At 45.8% G+C, this 19752-nt stretch overlaps 1 protein-coding gene across 1 annotated transcript in view; it reads left to right on the top strand.

The window, feature by feature from the left end:
- GRIK4 (glutamate ionotropic receptor kainate type subunit 4) overlaps nt 1-18506 on the top strand; it is a 422106-nt gene extending 403600 nt beyond the window's left edge. The window contains exons 18-20 of the mRNA XM_004385613.2: nt 802-930; nt 15609-15727; nt 17980-18506. Coding sequence (XP_004385670.1) covers nt 802-930; nt 15609-15727; nt 17980-18336 — 605 coding nt within the window. The 3' untranslated portion in view covers nt 18337-18506. The remainder of the gene's footprint in view (nt 1-801; nt 931-15608; nt 15728-17979) is intronic.
- The last annotated feature ends 1246 nt before the right edge of the window (nt 18507-19752 follow it).

The following is a 19752-nucleotide window of genomic DNA, read 5'->3' as shown; positions in this document are numbered from 1 at the left end:
AATTCTAAAACCAAAGCTCTATGACCATGTTCCATTAGAAAAATTAAAAAGCAATTGCTCTGAACAGAAGCCTTCTGTTTGAGGAGGGAGGAAGATGGGGGAGATGGGGTGATGTACGCCGTCTGTGGGTTCTGGTGCACTCAGCAGGCACCTGTGAAGGTGGGGACTCCTGGTGAGTGGATTCTTCCCCCATGGGCAAGAGGTGGCTTCCGGCACTTTCTGGAATGGTTTTTCTCTCGTTGGTTGGTGGCTGCGCTGGGTAAACAATTGTGAGGTGTAATGTAGTGAGAACTGTAGGTGCCTGAGAAGCTAATTTAAATAAAGTAGAAAATAGACAATGACTCACTGAGAGGATTGTGTCACAGAACATTTCCCTGCTTGGACTACTGAGGTGGATGGGAAGCTTGGCACCCACTTCCTGTGTGTCGGTAGACAGACCATGTAACCTGGATAGACTGTTTTTTAATTGAGACAGTGGTGGGGACTGAGTGGGGATGGGGGTGGCACAACTGCCTGGCAAGCTGTTACCTGACCCATTCTGGGCTTGACATGCCAGTTAGTGTGGAGAGAAGGGAAAGTAGAAAGGACACAGTGCCCTTCCGCGAAGCCAGAACTCACTCCCCTCTGTGGAGATTGCTGAGACTGGCCGGAGTGGAGAGCAGTGGCCCTGTGGAGACACCCCACCACATCTGTCTTATCCCCCTGAGATTAAAGAGGGCAGAGATTTACTGAGAAAGGGAGTGAGGGACACTTAAGCAGGCATTCATGTCCTGTGTTCTGACCTCTCCTGTGACCCCGTAGGCTCGGTTTTCCGGGACGAGTTTGATCTGGCCATTCTCCAGCTGCAGGAGAACAACCGCTTGGAAATCCTGAAGCGTAAATGGTGGGAAGGGGGGAAGTGCCCCAAGGAGGAAGATCACAGAGCCAAAGGTAAGGACATTCAGGACCCTCCCCCTCCCGCCCCAGAAGACCAAAGCAGCTGTTTCTCGTGTGCAGAATTTCAGGTAATGATTTCTAGGGCACATTGAGAAAAACCCCTGGGAGAACCAGACCCTGGGATAAGGCTGTGGTCAGTCCTGTGCCAGGGTCTTGCATGTTGGAGGCACCCAGTGTCCACTTGATTCACAAGTCCTAGAGGCTCTGCATCCACAAGGTTCCCTGAATCCAGCCACCTCTTACCCCAGCGTCTACCTGGTCCATGCCCTCATCATCTTGTACCTGTACGATTGCAACAGCCTGCTCCTCTCCTCCCATTCTTGCCCCTCTACAGTGCATCCTCCACCAGTAGCCAGACTGATTCTTTTTAAAATGCAAGCCAGATTACAGCATTCTCTTGCACAAAGTTCCAGTGACTTCCCATCTCACTCAGAAAAAAAAATCCAAACTTTCTGTGGCCTCAAGGCGTTCTGTGATCTGCTCCCACCTTAGACTCCCATTTTTCTCCTTACTGACAACTCCAGCCACACTGGCCTCTGTTCCCCAAGGCTCCTGGCTTGTTCTTACCTCAGAGCCTTTGCACCTGGTGTTCCCTCTGCCTGGAAGGCCCTTCCCCAGACCTCCTCCTGGCTCACCTTCACTGACTTCCCTGAGGAGACTCCCCCCAGACAAGTCCCTCCCCATCCTATTAAAAATAATTCTTCACACCACATCCCTCCCCGTCTCTTTAATCCTATTTATTTTTCTTTAGCCCTCATCACTACCTGACATTATATTTTCTATTTGCTTACTTTCCACCTCTTCTACTAGAATGTAAGTTTCATGAGGGCAGGAACTTTGTCTTCTTCACAGGACTGGCCACAGCGCCTGGCACATGGATGTTTTATTGAATGAATGAACACATGAATGTTAAATTGGGTTGAATAGAAAGCAGTCCCTGACTGACAGGTGTAGTTGAGGAGTATTGCAGGCACCTCACACTCAGGGTTTTCTGTAGGGTAACACGCATCGTAGTTTGCCTGGCACAGTCCCAAATTACCTCTGTTGTAGATCAGTCAATGCCTGTTAGTTATTTCTAAAACCCTTTTCATTCTCAAAGAGTCTTGGTTTGGACAGTAAATCATATGGTCACCTAGTTGGTAATCTTCCACAGCCTTGCTAAAATATGCAACAAATTTACCTATTCATAGTCTCCCTCAGGAAGGCAGCTGAGGAGTAAAATGAATGATATCGCTTGCATTACTCTGCTCAGCATGAATGATTATACCTGGGGAGACAGTGAATGAGTGAATAGGCATTTCTAAGTGTCTCCTCATGGATCTCTGTCCTTCAAGGAGAGGTCTCAGGAATATTGACCAACCGGGCCAATCCTTTGTAATTTATATGTAAAAAGGATAGGCTAGAGTAAATGCTGCTTCCTTCCCTCCAGGCACACAGTGAGGCTACACTCTTCCTGGCTCTCCACTCCGCAAAGGCCAGCGCTGTCCATGTGGAGGGCAGCAGACATTAGTGGGCACAGAGCAGGGGCAGACCTCCACCTGAATCCCAGCTCACCTGATTACTAGTTCTGGGTGCTTAGGCATATTATTAGCACTGCTGAGCCCGTTTCCTCATCTGTGGAATGAGGACAGTAACAAGCACACCGTAGGGTTGCTGTGAAGGTGGAATGTGAAGTAGCACCAAGTGTGGCTCATAACAGGGGACCAGCACACCCTACCTCTTATGGATACACATTCCGATACCGTGCTGTGCTCCCATCAGAGTTTCAGGGGAGTCTGATTTTGTTAGCAGTCTGCAGGGGAGTTATTTTCAATCGGTCAGCCAGCCATTCAGTCATCAGGGATGTGTTGAGTGACAGTGGGGTCCCCAGCACCTTGGGTAATACTCCTAGGAATGACAGAGAAAGTACTATAGGCTTACAATCAAGGATTTTGAAGTGATTTCTGAAAACAAAGCCAACATACTTGAAGCAATTAGCAAACAATTCTAGATACTAGCCAATTTGCAATCCAATACTTGGGGGAGGGGTGTGTGTGAAATGTGAAGGAGACTATTTGTTCAGAGAAAAAAGATTGGGTGGACATAGAGAAAAGTATCCGGAAACTTTTGTGGGTTGGATAGAACAAATTAGATTTTGAAGATGCGCAGGACCTGAGTAGGTAGGGACGTGGGAGAAGGGTATTTCAGGGAAATAAGTACCTTGAGGAAAAATGTGGAGGCAGAAGTCAGTGCAGTGCGCAGGGCTGTGAGCCGGGACGGCCAGTGATGTGGGCAGAACAGAGTAAGATTCAACTCTGCGTAGATGGTTTATACTTGAGAAGAATGTAGGTAGCAAAGTGCTTCTCCACCACCACCCGCTCCCCCCCACCCCCTACCCACACACCCACCCACAAAATATATGAATTGAAAACAGTCTGAATCTGACTGGGCCTTGAATAGTCAAAATACAATTAGATTGTTGATAAGTTAACATATGTTAATGTTGTCAAAAGCTACCAATTACTGTGCCCTCCTAGGCCATGCTAAAGTGATGAATGGAACTCGTTGTACTTCCTTTCCTGAATGGCCTTCCCACCCAGGGCTCTCCACTCAGTAGTAGCACATGTCTCTGCAGAGCTGACTAAACATATGCAGTGATGCAGGGGCACTGTGCAGGAGGGAGACTGGGGCACAGCAGGAGGTGGCCAGGGGCCAGGGATTCAGAGCAAAGGCTCCTGCTGTTAACCCACCAGGTCTAGGCTGCAAGCTCTGGTAGGCTCCTAGTCTCTGTCCTTCCTCTTTCCCCCTAGTCTCAGATTTCCTAGGTGCCTCTTTTCTTTTTAAACTTGACCCCTTTTGATCTCTTTCCTCCTGAGACTCACTATTGCGTTGATCCCATCTCTCCAGTTCTCACTTCTCATGCCAGACCTCTGAAACAAGCCACAAGACCTTCTCTTTTGCTGACTTGTCCATGTAGTTGTGTTTCTTTGTGCATACTGCTATCACTATGGGAAGCAGATGGAGGGTAGCAAAATTGGCAAGCACAGGAAGGTGACACAGGATCTGGAAGCCTGATAGTTTTCATACTTAGGGACTCAGTTTAGTATCTTTTTCCCATTTTTGATCTCACCCAAAGTCCAATGGACTTGCCTCCCTCCCCCTGAGAATGGAGCTCATCAAACTTACACCCCGCTGCCTACCTAAGTTGTTCTTATGACAGCCACCAGGATGGTTCTCTTCCCTGAGGCAGTTTTGATAGGGTCAAGATCATGAGCATTGGATCAAATGAACTCCACTACACAGATGGTCTTGTTACAGACAGTATGAAACATCTCTGAACCTCACTTTCCTTCTCTGGAAAGTAAAGGTAGTAATAGTAATGCCAGGGCTGTTGTGAAGATTGAATGAGATAAATCATGTTAAGCCCTCAGAAAAGTGCCTGGCACAAAGTAAATGGGAACTCATTTCATTTTGAAATCTAGGCCTCAAGGAGAAATTAAGGCACATCCAGAAATCTGAAGAGTGTCCACAAGTCACAAGTGTGCCCACCATCCTGGGCTCCTTAAGGCTGGGTTGCTCTTCAGAACACACTTAGGACACTTATTTTGTGTCTGTTGGCATTAGTTCCCCATACACTATGAGTAACTCCAGGTGTCTTATTCATTTTTGTATCCCAGTATCCAGCATGTTAACTAACATCGGTATTTGATGAAGAGATGAACAACAAATAAGAGAAGGAATAAATGAGAAAGGACCCCAGACTAGGTACCACTTCCTGTCTCATCCTAGGTCTGTTTCCTCCCAAACAGGAACCCTGATACCCTAGTTGTTAGCATGTAAAGTATTCATTACATCTAACAAGGATTATTATACACCACTGCATACCAGGCAAGGTGCTAGGCTCTGAGATTATGAAAAGGAATAAGACATGACACTGCTCTTAAGAGGTTTAGAACCCAGAGAGAGGCACACATAGTAGCTAAAATGGTAGTACCATAGAGATGCCTTAATAGAGCTATAAAGAAAGCGCGTGAAGCCCAGAGGAGGAAGTGATTAATTCTGATTATGGCCAGGGAAGGCTTTACAGAGACATTTGGCCCAGACCTTGAAGTATCCATTAAGTGTCATTGTTTTAGGAATGTTGTAGAGCAGAATTTGTTACAATCAGAAATTGGTTTGAATAAGTAGGACAAGGAAGGAGTTAAGGCAGGATTGAAAACTGGATAAAGGCATTTGAACTGCAAACCAGCATGTCTCAGGCTCTCCCAGGGAAGGAATTAATAGCAGAGGAGACTGAATGTATGCTCTTGGGTCTCTGCATATATAGAGTAAAGCAGCCCACCATGCTTAAAGTCTTAAAGCCCATCTCCTTAAAGTCTTCTGTTTTGTCCTAAAAATACATGTAGATGTCACATCTTACTCTATAATATAGGCATGTTTACTTAATGTAAAAATGCTTTTCCCACCCATTTAGGTAAAATTAATGTTCCGGAAAGATGCCCCATAATCATCCCATAGCTTTGCGTTTGCCTGGGTACGCCCCCAGTGCACTGAACCGAGTTAGAGAACATTGGCTGTGGACATCAAGGTTCTGGGGGAGACACGGTCTGAAGAAAGCAGTCACGTGGGATGGAGTTCTGAGTTCTCAGTCAAAGTTCTCCCAACTCAGTCAGTGGCATTTGTGGTCCCAGAGGACAGCCATTACCTCAGGAGGAATACACATTCAGATTATTGGCTTTAAGTTCCGAAATAAGTCCTTACAACTCATAGCAAAGGCAGTATTCTTAGAAGTCAATATTTTTTATTTGCTAGAGAAGGTATTTTGGAATGCACAGGTTAATACTTAAAGGAAGTTGGGCATAAAATTTACACTACAAGTTAGAGAGTGAAAAAAGAATAGTAGAGCCAGGCTACCCAGTCTGTAAACCAATAAAAGAATGCCTTGGCCAGAGAGGGGAGCTTCTGAACAGGAAAGGATATGCTAGAACATGGTTGTTGGCGTTGTTGTTATCTGCCTTCAAGTCAGTCCAGACTCATGGTGACCCCATGCACAGTGTGATCAGACCATTGTGATCCATTAGGTTTTCACTGGCAGATTTTTGAAAGTAGATCATCAGGTCTTCCTGGTCCAGCTTAGTCCGGAGGCCCCTCTGAAACCTGTTCAGCATCATAGCAACACAAAGCCTCCACTGATAGACAGGTAGTGGATGCATATAGGGCACGTTGGCTGGAATCGAACCCAGGTCTCCTGTGTGTAGGGCAAGAATTCTACCACTGAACCACCAATGCCCCCTGCTAGAGTGTGCTGGGTCCTTGAGATGGAGAGTGGTAGATATAACTCCTAGATTAGCTGGAGACTGCAAGAAGCAAAGAGATTTTGCTTGTTTCTGGAGTTTGGCAAGCTTCAGAAATATGTCACACCACAGTGGAGTGGGAACATGAGAGATGGCAGAGAGGGCCCAGTGACAGGCCTGAGTTTCCTGGGCCCCAGACAGGGATACTGGAAGTCCAGGTGGAATCCAGCACAAGACCAGACACCTACCCCTTACCCCCATGCCATGACACATAACTGTCCTCCTTCCCAACCACAGATCAGAAATACATCCTGGAAAGAGGGGTAAAGAAGAAAACCCTGAATTTAATAGAGTTTAAACATGAAATGACTGAGAAGTCTCTACATTTTTGGCAATCAGGTGGCAATGGAGATTAGGTTCATTTGTGGACAAATAAAGTTATGATTTTTGCAGAGTTATTGGCTTTGGAAACTCTTTCTCATTCCACGGAGTTTTAGGCAGACTGATCAGACACCAGCAGAGTTGAGGGTGGATGGAGAGGGAGACAGGCAGGGAGAGCAGCTCCCAGGAAAGATGGAAAGAGTGAACAGGAGGCTTCTCTCCATTCTGCACTTTGGGACCAAATGTTCCCTGGCACAGAGAAAAGAACCGAGCAGATGAAAAGGGAAGATAAACAGTGGAAGTCATCCTGTGGAGGTCCTGAATGCTTCACAAGATGCTGGGGCTCTACCACGCAGCCACTGTGAGCTTGCTCTATGTGCTCATCCTCTGGAACAAGAGGGTAAGCTGTATTAATAAGCGGTAATGCCCAAGAGTGAGGCCGTCTGGGAGATGCGATGCAAATCACCATAAAACCAGGGATTCAGCGGCCATCCCAACCACAGTAACTAGTGCCAGTTTAGCAGTGGCTCCATTTGTGTCATGGCAGGAGCCCAAGCAAACATTACTCAGAGAGGCTAAAAGGCTTCCTGGCCACGCGAGGCTCCACGTGACCTCCTCCAAGCCAAGAGAGAAGCACTGGCCTGGCGCGGGAGGCACCATAGCTTTGTCTATCTCTGGCAAATTAGCCACCCAGATTTAGGGGAGATAACTCACTGCTCAAGGGACCCCCTGCTGTGGCAGAGTAACAGGACCAGCACCACCTGAAAATGTCTTCCTTTAAGTCTTTAAATGGCCCCCAGGAGTCAAGCCACGGGAACATTTTTTCCTCGTGCCTCAAATTGAACAGAGGGCAGTAGTTTGAATTTGCTTTCCCAGGCAGCTCCTAGGTGATCTTTCTTTTTGTGATTTGAATCAGCTGGCTTTCACGTGTGTCTAAAGAAATGAGAATACAAACAGGCAGGAAGGAAGGGGGCCAGGGTGTCCTTTTTTCAGAGACCTCTGAAAGGAGAGGAGCTCTAGGCACTTTGGTTTCAATTAGAATGTCCCAGACAATGCACAGTGCCTGACATAATCCTTTTCTACTTTGTTATCCTATTTAAATGTGAGAAGTTTCAAAGAAAAGGATCTGGTGCTCCCCCACTTCTAATCCAATATTACAGCTCAAACATCGCTGCCAAATTCCAGAGAAGAATCCTAACGTTGGGGCCATGCCGCCAATCCCGAGTCTTTTTGCCACGTCTTATTTGGCCCTGGTAAGGGCCACGGCATCACCCCTTTGCTTCTTCTCCCCCGTTTCTTTTCCTGCTTGCAGCTCAGTGACCATCTACCTTCCTTCGTAAGCAGCTGAAAAGAAAAAAAAAAAGAAATGAAATGGCAGATCGTGTGAAGACTGGAGAATTACAAAAAAAGGAGCAGGCTTCATTCCAAGCTGTTTCATTTTCTTCTGCCTTCTCTTTGCAAAAACACTGGTTTTATTTATTTATTTTCTGCTCAACTCCTATAAAAAGAAATATCGCTAGCCAGTCACAGATGCCGGCCTCCCAATTCAGGAGGATTGGATTACTGAAGCTTTGCAGAACAATTGCTAGACAAAGAAGGTGGTCGGTGAATTCCAAGGAAATTAAATATCTTTATCTTGAAAAACACCAGCTCACAATTGGGCTTCAAAGGAACGTAAATACAACACCAGGCTGTGAAAAGCAGGGTCCCCTTTCAAGGATGGAAAAGAGGCCGTGACATAGACTCATGAAATCCTTAGAGAGTAGGAAGTTTGCTGTCTGGCACAGTGGGAATGAGAGTGTGAGACATCTTAGCAAGAGTGGGGGTGTGTGAGGAGAGGAGGGGAATTCTGGGGACGTTTTCCTCTCTCTTTCTCCTCAGGGGGCCCAGCCTGGTTATCCTGGGTCTCTGGCTTCTCTAGATTGAGCCAAGGCTGGAAACCTGAATGTGGGAGTTGAGATAGTGTCTCAGAGAGATGCTCGCAGAGGAAGCCTCTCCCTAATCAAAGCAGATTTATTGCTGGGAGACGAAGAAACTCCCAGCGGGGGCAGGGAGGTCTAGGAAGCATGATTGAGGCAAAGGGTGGCCCAGCGAGTCTCTGACGAAGGAGTTCAGCGATTACAAAGGCCATGGCACAACTGTCTGGAAACTGAGCCAAGATTAAGTCAATAAATCATTGATTCAAACATTTGATGTCCTATTTCATGGAGAAGGGGATTTTATAAGGTGACTACTAGCTGGTTCACAGGACCCTCTTGCCAGTTGCTCTGGGGTGTTCCCAGGACCAGATGCACCATCAGGATATAGCTTGAGTTCTATAGTTATAGGGACTGGTGGTGAGACGCATGGGCTGTCAGCCCAGACTCTGGCTTCAGTTTGGACACTAGCACTGCCGCTTGTCAGCCATGCAACCTTGGGCAAGCTGCCTGACTACTGTGTACCTTAGTTCCTTGTCCAGAAAATGGAGGTACAGTTAGTGCCTGTTACAGAGGACAGCTGTAAGGATTGAATTAGAGCGGTTGGCATAGCAGCCTTGCTCATATTCATTGGCGTTTGTTGCTGTGGAGTCGGCTCCAGTTTATAGCAACCTCGTACAACAGAACAGAATGTTGCCTGGTCCTGCTGTATCTTCATGATCATTGATATGCTTGAGGCCATTGTTGCGGCCATTGTGTTCAACCTAGGGGGCTCATCTTCCGGCACGATATCGGACAATATTCTGTTCTGATCCATAGGATTTTCATTGACTAATTTTCAGAAGTAGATCACCAGGCTTTTCTTCTTAGTCTTTCTTAGTCTGGAAGCTCTGCTGAAACCTGTCCACCATAATTGACCCTGCTGGTATTTGAAATACCAGTGGCATAGCTTCCAGCGTCACAGCAACACGCAAGCCACCAAAAAGTATGACAAACTGACAGATGGGTGGTAGTAGTAAACACTCATAAAGGTCAGCTGTTATTTTATAAAAAGCCTTAGCTTTAGAGTGAGACATCGCAAATTCACCTCTTAGCTGTGACAACTTGGGCAGCTTACTTCATATCTCTGAATTTCTGTTTCTTTAGCTATAAATTGGGGACAGTAAGGCCTGCTTTACAGTAGTTTTAATGACAATTGAATGAGGCAGCAAATGTTTTTAAAATTAGCTACTTGAGCTCGAATTTTGATAAATTGTAAAATGCTTGTCCCATACTTAGTGTTTTGATGAATTATAAAATTTGTCATCTGCCTCTTCCATCCCTCTTCTATTTTGTGCTCTTTTCCCTACTTTTCTACTGTCACTCTGTCCAGTATCCACCAGGTCTAGTCAATGGATGTCACTGTGAATGCAAGAAGAAAGGGCGAGCTTACTCTTTTACAGTCCTCAACAGTGCGAGCATAATGAATCACTTTCTCTTTTCTGGGAAGGCCATACAGGCCAGCTCACAAATGGGCATGTGAAGTTGCTATTTACAACAAATAAGTCTGTGGAGATGGGGCCATTTAATATATTTGCATGGATGTAGGTGAGCATGGCTCGGACATAGAAAGTCTTGAAAGCCATATTGGTCAAAGAATTCATGTTCTTGTCAAACGTTTTTAACATGTGAACATTGCACAGAGCTCAGCACCTAGCACAGTGCTTAGCTCATGGAAGCTCCTCAATAAAGATCTGTTGACTGAAGTCAGAGAATGGATATGTTGTCCCTTGATGGAATTGTGACACTAGCTGTCCCCTCTTTGTCTGTGTAAATTCTCTGCATCTGCCTCAGTGGCTCCTGTGGCCTCTGCCTCCTTGCCTCCCAGGCTACAGCCACCCCATCATTGCTCAAAAGGAACTTCCCTTCTGCATCTCTGTCACAAACTTCCACCTTGCTACCAAGAGATAGTAATTCCTGGGTGGTGCACACTGTTTATGCACTCGACTGCTAACCAAAAGGCTGGAGGCTCGAGTTCACCCAGTAGCACCTTGAGAGAAAGACCTGATGATCTACTACTGAAAAATGAGCCATTGAAAACCCTATGGAGCACAGTTCTACTCTGACACATATGGGGTCGCCATAAGTTGGAGTCAACTCAGTGGTAGCAGGTTTTTTTTTGTTGTTGTTGTTGTTGTTACCAGGAGATGTGGAAGGTTTTAGGGTTTTAAGGTCTAAGACAAAGATGCATCTGCATCCTAGAAGTGATTATTATCCAGTCAGAACTGAAGGAAGAGCAGGTGGGTAGGTGGGTGGGAGGAGATTCAAATCACTCCAAGGTACTCTCTTCCAGTTTGCCATTCCCTTATGTAGTTCTAGAGACAAAGGAAATTATTCCTTTGCATTTGTGAGCTATCATTTGCATTTGTGGGTAATCGGTGAGTGACACCAAAGTTAGTATTTAACCAACCAACAGTTTGCAGGGTGAGCTTTATTCTGTTGCAGCTAATGCAGCATTATTACGTACTGGGGCATAATCGAAGCTCAGAGATGCAATTGTCAGTAGAAATCCCCGTTCCAAAAGCCATCTGTCTATGTGTGGCTTATTGTGGTCCCATCTGGAGAAGGAAGGGTGGGGTGGTTAGATGGATTCCCAGTACCCCTTGCAGGTGTTTTGGCGTCTGTGAGCACCACAAGGCCTTTCTAGTTAGGCTAGAGGGAGCCCACATCAAAGGCTGCTTCTGATTAATGGCTGTGTGCTGGGGAAGGCATTTGACTTCTAGGAGAATGACTGATGACAGTGTTAAATGGAACTGCTGCGCTCTCCTAACGCTCACTTCCTGCTTCCCACTCCATCTGTTTCTTGGCTCTGACTCTGCCAGAAATCTATTCTTGCTTCCACTTTCCAGTAAGTTCCTAAAGACAGGAGTGATAGACACGCCTTGCTGCTATGGGGAGAAGGCCCCTCAGCCAGGAATCAGCACCTGGAGCCAACACTAGGATTAATATGCTGGCCCTGAAACACTAGAAGGACTCACGGTTTCTACCAGAATCCCATGAAAACCTCAGCAACTCCAAGACGCTCTACCTGATCCTATCCAAATTATCCCAGCACAGATCACATGTCCATCATAACTCTTCCCTGCACCACCACGCCTGCCCCGGAGCCGGAGCAGTCAGCCACACTGTGATTATCCGTTTCAGTGTTCAGTCCCACGTTGGCCAGCCACTCAGTAGTTCTATACCATCTGCCTCTGTGACCAGGCTGGGCGCACTCAATGCCGTGCTGTCTCATTTTACTATTATTTCAAACATCTCATTAGGGATGGATACATATCACAGTACGGATTTCCAGGCCTCTGTATCTGGGGTCTCTTTATCGTCTTTCTCCCTGTTCATTCTTTCAACAAACATTTATGAAGTTCTTATTATGGACAAGGTACCATGATTGTGAGGCTATAGAATTGAATAATGAGACATGTTTCTTACCCTCAAGGAGTTCATAATCTAGTGGGAAATACTAATATACAAACTTAAACTAATGCATTGTTTTACACAGTATTAAAGTGATACGCAGTGCATTGGTGAAGCACAGAAGAGGTGTAACTAACAGTCAGGTAAGATCAGAGGAGGTAGCCTGGAGGAAGTGACCCCTGAGCTAAGTCTTAAAGGAAAGGTTGGAGTTAGCCAGGTGTGGGGCTGGGGCTAGGGGTAGATTCCAGGCAGAGGTGCTTACATGAACAAAGGGACAGATGGTGAGAGCAGCAGATGTGTGGTGGGAACTATAAGCAGCTCTGGGTTGCTAGCAAATGTTTTGCATTTCAGAAAAATCACTCAGGCAACTATGTAGAGTGGATCTGAGGAGGGCACGGCTGCAAACGGAAATTTTGTCCGAGGCTGATGCAATGGTTAAAGCAAGATGGTGGGGGCTTGGACTTGGGAAGTGGTAGGAGGGATAGAGAGAAGGATGAGAAATTGAAAACTATTTAGGAAGTAAGATCATCAGGACTTGGTAATTGCCAGTGCATGGAGGAGAGACAAGAGATCACATGCCAGAAAATGAGGACAGAATGGTGTCCCTGAGCAAGCAAAGGAGATTGGAAAGATGGGAAGAGAACATGGCTTTATGAAAAGCCAAGAAAGGGGTGTGGTTGACAAGGTCAAGCGCTAAGAGAGATCAAGTAAGACGAGGACTGGAAATTCTCCAGTGGGTTAGAAACAAAATGTTCATCAGTGACCTTGGTGAGGGCAGTGGTGTTAAGACTAGATTGCATGGGATGAGGAGTGAATAGGAAGGACAAAGGTAAATTCAGACCTGAATTGGCTTCTCCTTCAGCTATCATAGAGCAGCTAAGGCCTGAAAGCTTTTCAGGGGTTCAAAGTGTTATGTTTGAGGTCTGGAAAAAAAAATGATTGGCTTCAAAATGCAAACAGAAACTGCAAAATTAAATTAAGGCATGTTTGATTAAGTATCTCCAGAATGTAACATTGTTTCAACTTCATTAAATTTTAAATTTAATATTCATAAAAACTTCATTACGTTCAAACCAATTTTTTGGTTAGATTTTCTCATCTTGCAAACATTCCCCTGTATGCACACTGATTGCTGAGAAATCACAGCCAATTGTAAATTAACTGCCTCTTGCTGCTCAGTAATATTGTAAGCAAAATTTTTAAAATGCGTTTAACATAAGATGTGGGTGCATTTCTGGCTTTTCTGTGAGAGGGGGCCTCCAAGTGGAAGATTTGAAGGGCTTCAGAATGTCTCAGAATAGTTCTGATACAGACAACGCTTTCAGAAAGCTTGGCCATGGACTAGACAGAGTTGGAGCGGGGAGGATTTTTTGCTTTTCTTTAAGAAGGGAGAAACTCGAGTGTGTATATATGCTGAGAGAAAGAGTCAGTGGGGAGGGAAAGATTGCAGGAGGGCCAGGTGGTGACTGATAGAAAAGCAAGGGGAAGCAGCTAGAGTTCAGGTGGCAGAATTTGACCTAGAGGCAAGAAGAACACCTCCTCACAGAAACAAGAGGCGAGGTGGCTGAGTCCTTTCAAGAGGATCCTAGTCCATTCTTCTATGCAGGCAAAACTATTCCAAATCGATGGTGGAATCTTTTAGTATCTCAGTACCTGGGAGACTCCTTCTACTGAGCAGGTGGCCGTCCTTACTATCATGGTTGTCACTTCCCCTTCACTGGGGGTCTCCCTCCAGCCTCTCTCCACAAGGGCTGTTTGGGGAAACTAGTTCATCCGTGAGGCTCAAACACACATCCTAAAACACCACAGTTCTCACCGCCCCTCACATCTGCCTGCACACCCCCACTAGATCCTTGGTGCATCCCATCTTATGTCCCTTTGGTGGATATTTCCCTCCGGTGTCCCTACACACAGTCCCCCCCACTCCATTCATGTAGATCCTGATGCCCATGCTCACATGGTCAAAACCTGCCCAAATGGCCCCAGATTAGGGGGGCAGGTATTCAAATGAACCCCTGTCACCTTCCTCCTGGAAGGTAGAAATCTGTTCCAAGCCCTATGTGTATGCAGATGGTGTGGATCTTCAGGCCAGAGTATATAGTAATATGTGAAAATGCTTTATGAACAGCAAAATCCTGTACAACTATAACTTAAGGCGTAGTATAGCACAAAACGGTAAGCAACAACCATTTGGAGCTTTGTGAAAGGAAACCCAGGGCATCTTGAAATGGCAAGGTAAGGCTGTGTTTCCGGCTTTCCAAGGTACAGAAGTTGGTGTCAGATTTCTGCTCCTGAACTGTGATTCATCTCATTTGTTGTGGGACGCTTTCCCTGACACTGACATAGCTCCGTGTTCAGCGATAAGACTACTGATAGAACAAGCATTCCTAAAGAGCACAGGACATAAGCTACTCTCCTAGACATTTCCAAAGATGCCATCTGATTTATATATATATATATATATATGACACTGAGCCTAAAGTTTGGGTTTCTCTAATGCCAGAAAAAGCCTTCAGACTCTCAGTTCCGCTAAACTCAATGTCCAATGCTATGGAAATGAAACAACCAGACCACTCTGCAAACACTTATTGAATATATACTATAGATGCCAGATGTTGTGCTAGGCAATAGGGATACATTGCCTGACTTCGAGGACTAATGGTCTAGTACACTGCTTCCAGAAATACCCATTTGCAAACTAATTTTAGGCCTGGCTGGAAAGGAATCAACTATGAAGTTTGTTAAAGCATACAGATTGCTGGGCCCCATCTGCAGAGACAGGTCTGGGGTAGGAACTGGGAATCTGTATTTTAACAAGCTTCCAAAGTGGTTCTAACGGCAGCCAGGTCTGATGGGATAAAAACTTTGACTTTTTAAATAAGTGTTTTAGTACCATGGTAATACAGACAGGTAAACATGATTTTTCCTATCCATGTTTTGGTCAAGACAGTTGCTTTACATGAAACAAATACAATATTAGGAAGATTGACTAAAATTGCTATGAAACTGCTAGAATTTACAGGAATTTTGGTGTCGTGTCTCTACAGACTAAATCAAATTTGACCTGAACCAGTGAGTTGAAGATAAAGGTGATGGAATAATTTGGAAAAGGATAGTGAGAATAGCAGCACAACTGGAAGAACATAATCTTTGTTACTGAATTGTACATGTAGAAATTTTTGAAGTGGTGTATCTTTGTCTATGTATATTTTCATCAAGAAAGAAGAAAGGTCCTCCAAGGTCGAGAAGGGAGAGTGTTGACATGTCGTGGAATAGGGAAAAAAAAAAAAAAAAAAATTTTGACCTGAACCCTTTTCTTAAGGGGAGGCTCACCTTCAGCCCCCAGATACCCTTTTGTATCTCGTTAGTCTTGTCCGTTTGCAACGAGGCCCCTCTCCTACTTTTACTTCAGACATGTTGCATTTTTTTTCTCCCAAAATGCCCCAAGCTCAAATGCTCCATAGTCGAAAACTTTCTCTTCAAACAGCCCCAGGTTAGAGGGGCAAGTGTTCAAGTCTTTTCAAGGAATGTGCATCTAAAGTGTGCGCAAGATTCAAATTCTGGGTGTTTAAATGACTCAGGATTTTTGGTAGGATGATTTTGTTTTCCTGTCATTTTACACTATTTTTTTGTTATGACTTTCTTACAGGCCTGGGAATGGAGAATATTGGTGGAATCTTCGTGGTTCTTATTTGTGGCTTAATCGTGGCCATTTTTATGGCTATGTTGGAGTTCTTATGGACTCTCCGACACTCAGAAGCAACTGAGGTAAACTTCCAAAGGAATACTAATAGCGTTGACAGATGGGGCAAAGTTCACCCTTTCTGACAGAAGTCATTTCAAACGGGATGGAATACCAGTAGAACAAACAGTGCAGTGGAAAAAAATTCTAGTCCTTAGGGCAGGAGATCTGAGTCATTGCTTCATCAACTATTTCATGCATTTAATTATGCAGCCACAGAAAAAGGCACTTAACCTCTCTGGGCTTCGGTGTCTTCTTTGAAATGGCCCAGCATAACTAAATATAATATGTGAAAGTGCTTTATGAATAGCAAAATCCTATACAACTGTAATTTCAGGTGTAATATAGTACAGAAAAACAGGTGAAAGTACCAGGTGACTAATGGAAAAGATGATCTCAGTCCTTCAATTTTGAGTATGTTTTTTGCCTTATATGTAAAGGTACTTAGAGATACTCCAACTCACTTGAACCCAAGAATTATGTCTTCTCAGAGATTTTGAGTAAGTTTAACTCCCCAACCTATGGCTTAGAGACTGGGTTAATATAAACTTCAGATAGATTGGAGAGTTTGAGAAGGAAGAAGACTTTATCCTATTCTCCTTCCATCCTCACCCCAGAGAAGGGGCACGACTTAATGGCATTATTAGATTTGTAAAGTACAGTAGACTCTATCTTAGTCTCCCAACTCTGGATTTTCCTACAGTCTCCTTCCCTAATTGCCACTGGAGTAAAATCTCAAAATGTATGGAGTTCAGCCTCATGTAGGACCTTGATACAACACCACTGCCCCTCCTTTTACTCTTCTCTGCTCTCTGACACAATCATAGGTATTGTTATACCCACCTACTCTAGGATTAGTCTCTTTTTCCTTGTATTTTTTTCTGCCTGCCCTTAGTGGGAATATACATACATTTTGTGACAGAAATATTAATGTGCTTGAATATCAGGCCTGGCCCAGGACCCACTGGATGTGAATACTGGGTGTAAATGCTGTATATGCATTGTATTACCCACTGCTGTTGAGGCAATCCCGACTCATAGCGACTCTACAGGACAGAGTAGAACTGCTCCAAAGGATTTCCAAGGCTGTAATCTTTGTGGAAGCAGATTGCCACATCTTTCTCCTTTGGAGAGGCTGGAGGGTTTGAACCACCCACCTTTTGGTTAGCAGCAGAGCGCTTGAACCACTGAGCCATCAGGGCTCCTTGTATCACTTTCCTAAAATCCAAAATATTCAGAATTCTGAGCCACAACTGGACCCAAGGGTTTCATAGGAGGAGACTGTGGGCCTGTAGAAACAGTAGTTGCTGTCGTCTTCGTTGTTACTTATCATTACAGTGCATCATCTCCAGCCATAGCCGGCAGACTAAAAGAAATGAGGACATTTAACTTGAGAAAAGAATGCTCATGTGGACATGGCACCTTTTCCAAATACAGGTTTCCCCCGTTATCGGAGAGTAGAACATTCCGATGAAAACTTTTGTAAGCCAAAATGGCATAAAGCAAAGAAATAATTACCATTAATTTATATGGGAAACATTTTGAGCATTCCCAGGCCCACAAATCATACCAAATAACACATAAAACCTAAAATAACACTAACAAAGCTATGGTGGCTTGATGCTGAGATACTGAGTGTTAATTCCTGGGGAAGGAGCCTGGCAACGCCATTCTGGCTGCTCCGCTCAGGGTGCGCAACTCCCTCTTCATCCGCTCACTGGAAAACAAACGCTGATCACAGTTTCTGCTTTTCACCTGTTTTCGTAAAAGCAAAAATTCTCTTTGGATTTCTGTAGGTTAGCGAAAACAGGTACTAAATGTAGGTCTTTCTTAAAAGCAAAGTGGCTAACGCGAACTTCGGAACAGTGGGATACCTGTACTTTGAAAGACTGACAGGCAGTAGAAGCGTTATTTATTTAGTGGGCTTCAAGGTCCAGATTTTACTGGGATCAATGGATGAAAACCTCAGGGAGAGGAATTGGTGACTCTATAGGAGGAAGAAGGATTTTAGTAGCTATAATTGTGCAAGATCCTGAGATCGCTGACTTTGAAGGTGTTCAAACCTGAGCAACCAGCTGGCAGGGCGGTTACAGAGGGTGTTTGAACATAAATGGGGATTGGGTGTGAGGCGATGGATTGAAAGGCCTTCAAGGTTCCATCCATACCTGAGATTCTATGATTCTGTGACACCCTCCCGCCCCCCTCCTCCCAGCAGACTGCAGGGAAGCCCCAGGGGCTGTTCTGAGTGGCTGGGCTGTGACCTCCGTGTTCCCTCTAGGTGTCCGTCTGCCAGGAGATGGTGAGTGAGCTGCGCAGCATCATCCTGTGTCAGGACAGTATCCACCCCCGGCGGCGGCGCGCTGCGGTGCCGCAGCCCCGACCCCCCGTCCCTGAGGAGCGCCGGCCCCGAGGCACAGCCACGCTCAGCAATGGCAAGCTGTGCGGGGCCGGGGAGCCCGACCCCCTCGCCCAGAGACTGGCCCAGGAGGCCGCCCTGGTGGCCCGCGGCTGCACACACATCCGGGTCTGCCCCGAGTGCCGCAGGTTCCAGGGCCTGCGGGCGCGGCCGTCGCCCTCCCGCAGCGAGGAGAGCCTGGAGTGGGAGAAGACCACCAACAGCAGCGAGCCCGAGTAGCCCGGGCCGCGGCGGCGGCGGGAGTCTTCGAGGCCACGTGGGGAGGCGGGAGGGGCTGGGCACGCGCCCGCTGTCTGCCGGGAGCCCGGATTGGTACAGCGTCAAAACTTCTCTCCGGATTTTGGATACAGGAACTTTGCAAAACAATCAAAGCGCCTGACGCCCCCGCCAGAGACTGCGCCCTTGTCAGGGAGCGGGGCCCACCCAGAGACGTTGCAACCAAGTGGCGAAGGGGACGCTTCCAGGCACGAGGAGCCCCACTTCTCCCATGGGGCCTTTCCCTCCCACCAAAATTACATAGCGTCTGGGGTGGGGTCCCTGCCCAGCCAGACCTGTCCAATAGTGGGTGGAGTCATCCGTGGAATGTCCCGCTAGGACAGGGCCATTGCACCCTGGGTCTAGTTCTCACAGGAAAGAAATTAAACTCAACCGGGAAGTTTTGTTTTGTTTTCTGGTTTTGTATGTTTTTGTTTTTCTTTTCCTTTTTCTTCCCTTCCCCCTTTTGTTCTTTGTCTTCTTCTCGGTTCTGTTAATTTGTTTTCTGTTTTTTTGGAGGGGGAAGCTGGGGTTAGTAAATGAAAGTCTACATAATTCCTTTTCCTGAATTTTAGGGTATGGAGTTGCCAATGCATCAGATTTCAGGTGCTGAATTCTCCTTCTGTGCAGTGATTGGGAGCAAGGGAGTGTAGGAGACAGGTCTTGGGAAGAGTAAGATGAAAAGTCTCAAAAATCCATTAAAGCAATTTTTAAAATGCTCCCCCCCCAAAAAAAAAAAAACAAAAACCAATTAATCCATAGTCTACTCAAAGAGGCTTCAAATGCCTGGGATTTCAGGGGTTGGTGTCTTTTCTTTCTCTTTTTGACTTTCACTATTATTGGATTTGATCTGGTCTTTTGTGAATGTGGTCTCTGAAGAAGATGGCCAGGGTTCCAGGAGAGCAGAATGTACCAGATAATAAGGAGCCAGGCAGGTGGGTACACTGTTCCCATACTGTGGCCTGGGCTTCAAGTGCTAGTCACAGAGGAGGAAGACCGCCCCCCTATTGGTATGGTGCATACTTTGTCAACTGCATCTCTTTTTAACCAAACTCAGTGGCTGCCTATGAAGCCAGGTCCCCAGGGTACCATGGATTGGGAGATTTCTTGGTACTAGACTTGAGACCTGGGTGCAGGTGTGTTTGCAGATGTATGTGTGTGAGTGTGTGTGTGTGTGTGTGTGTGTGTGTGTGTGTGTGTGTGTTTATTAAATGGAAAGACCTTAAGTAATCAAGAATCTGCTAGGTTCCTGGGAGAGAAGTAGAGTCTCATAGCCAATACCCAGGCCTGGGAACTAGGAACTCTAGAGTTTTAACCTCAGTTTGGGCAATAGCTCCTCTTGTGAGACTTTAGGTAAGGCATTTAACTTCTCTTCCATTC

This window comes from Trichechus manatus, unplaced genomic scaffold, assembly GCF_000243295.1.
Source record: "Trichechus manatus latirostris isolate Lorelei unplaced genomic scaffold, TriManLat1.0 scaffold00143, whole genome shotgun sequence".
NCBI lineage: Eukaryota > Metazoa > Chordata > Mammalia > Sirenia > Trichechidae > Trichechus > Trichechus manatus.
Note: the sequence above shows the minus strand (reverse complement) of the source record. Positions and strands in the feature narration are given on the sequence as shown.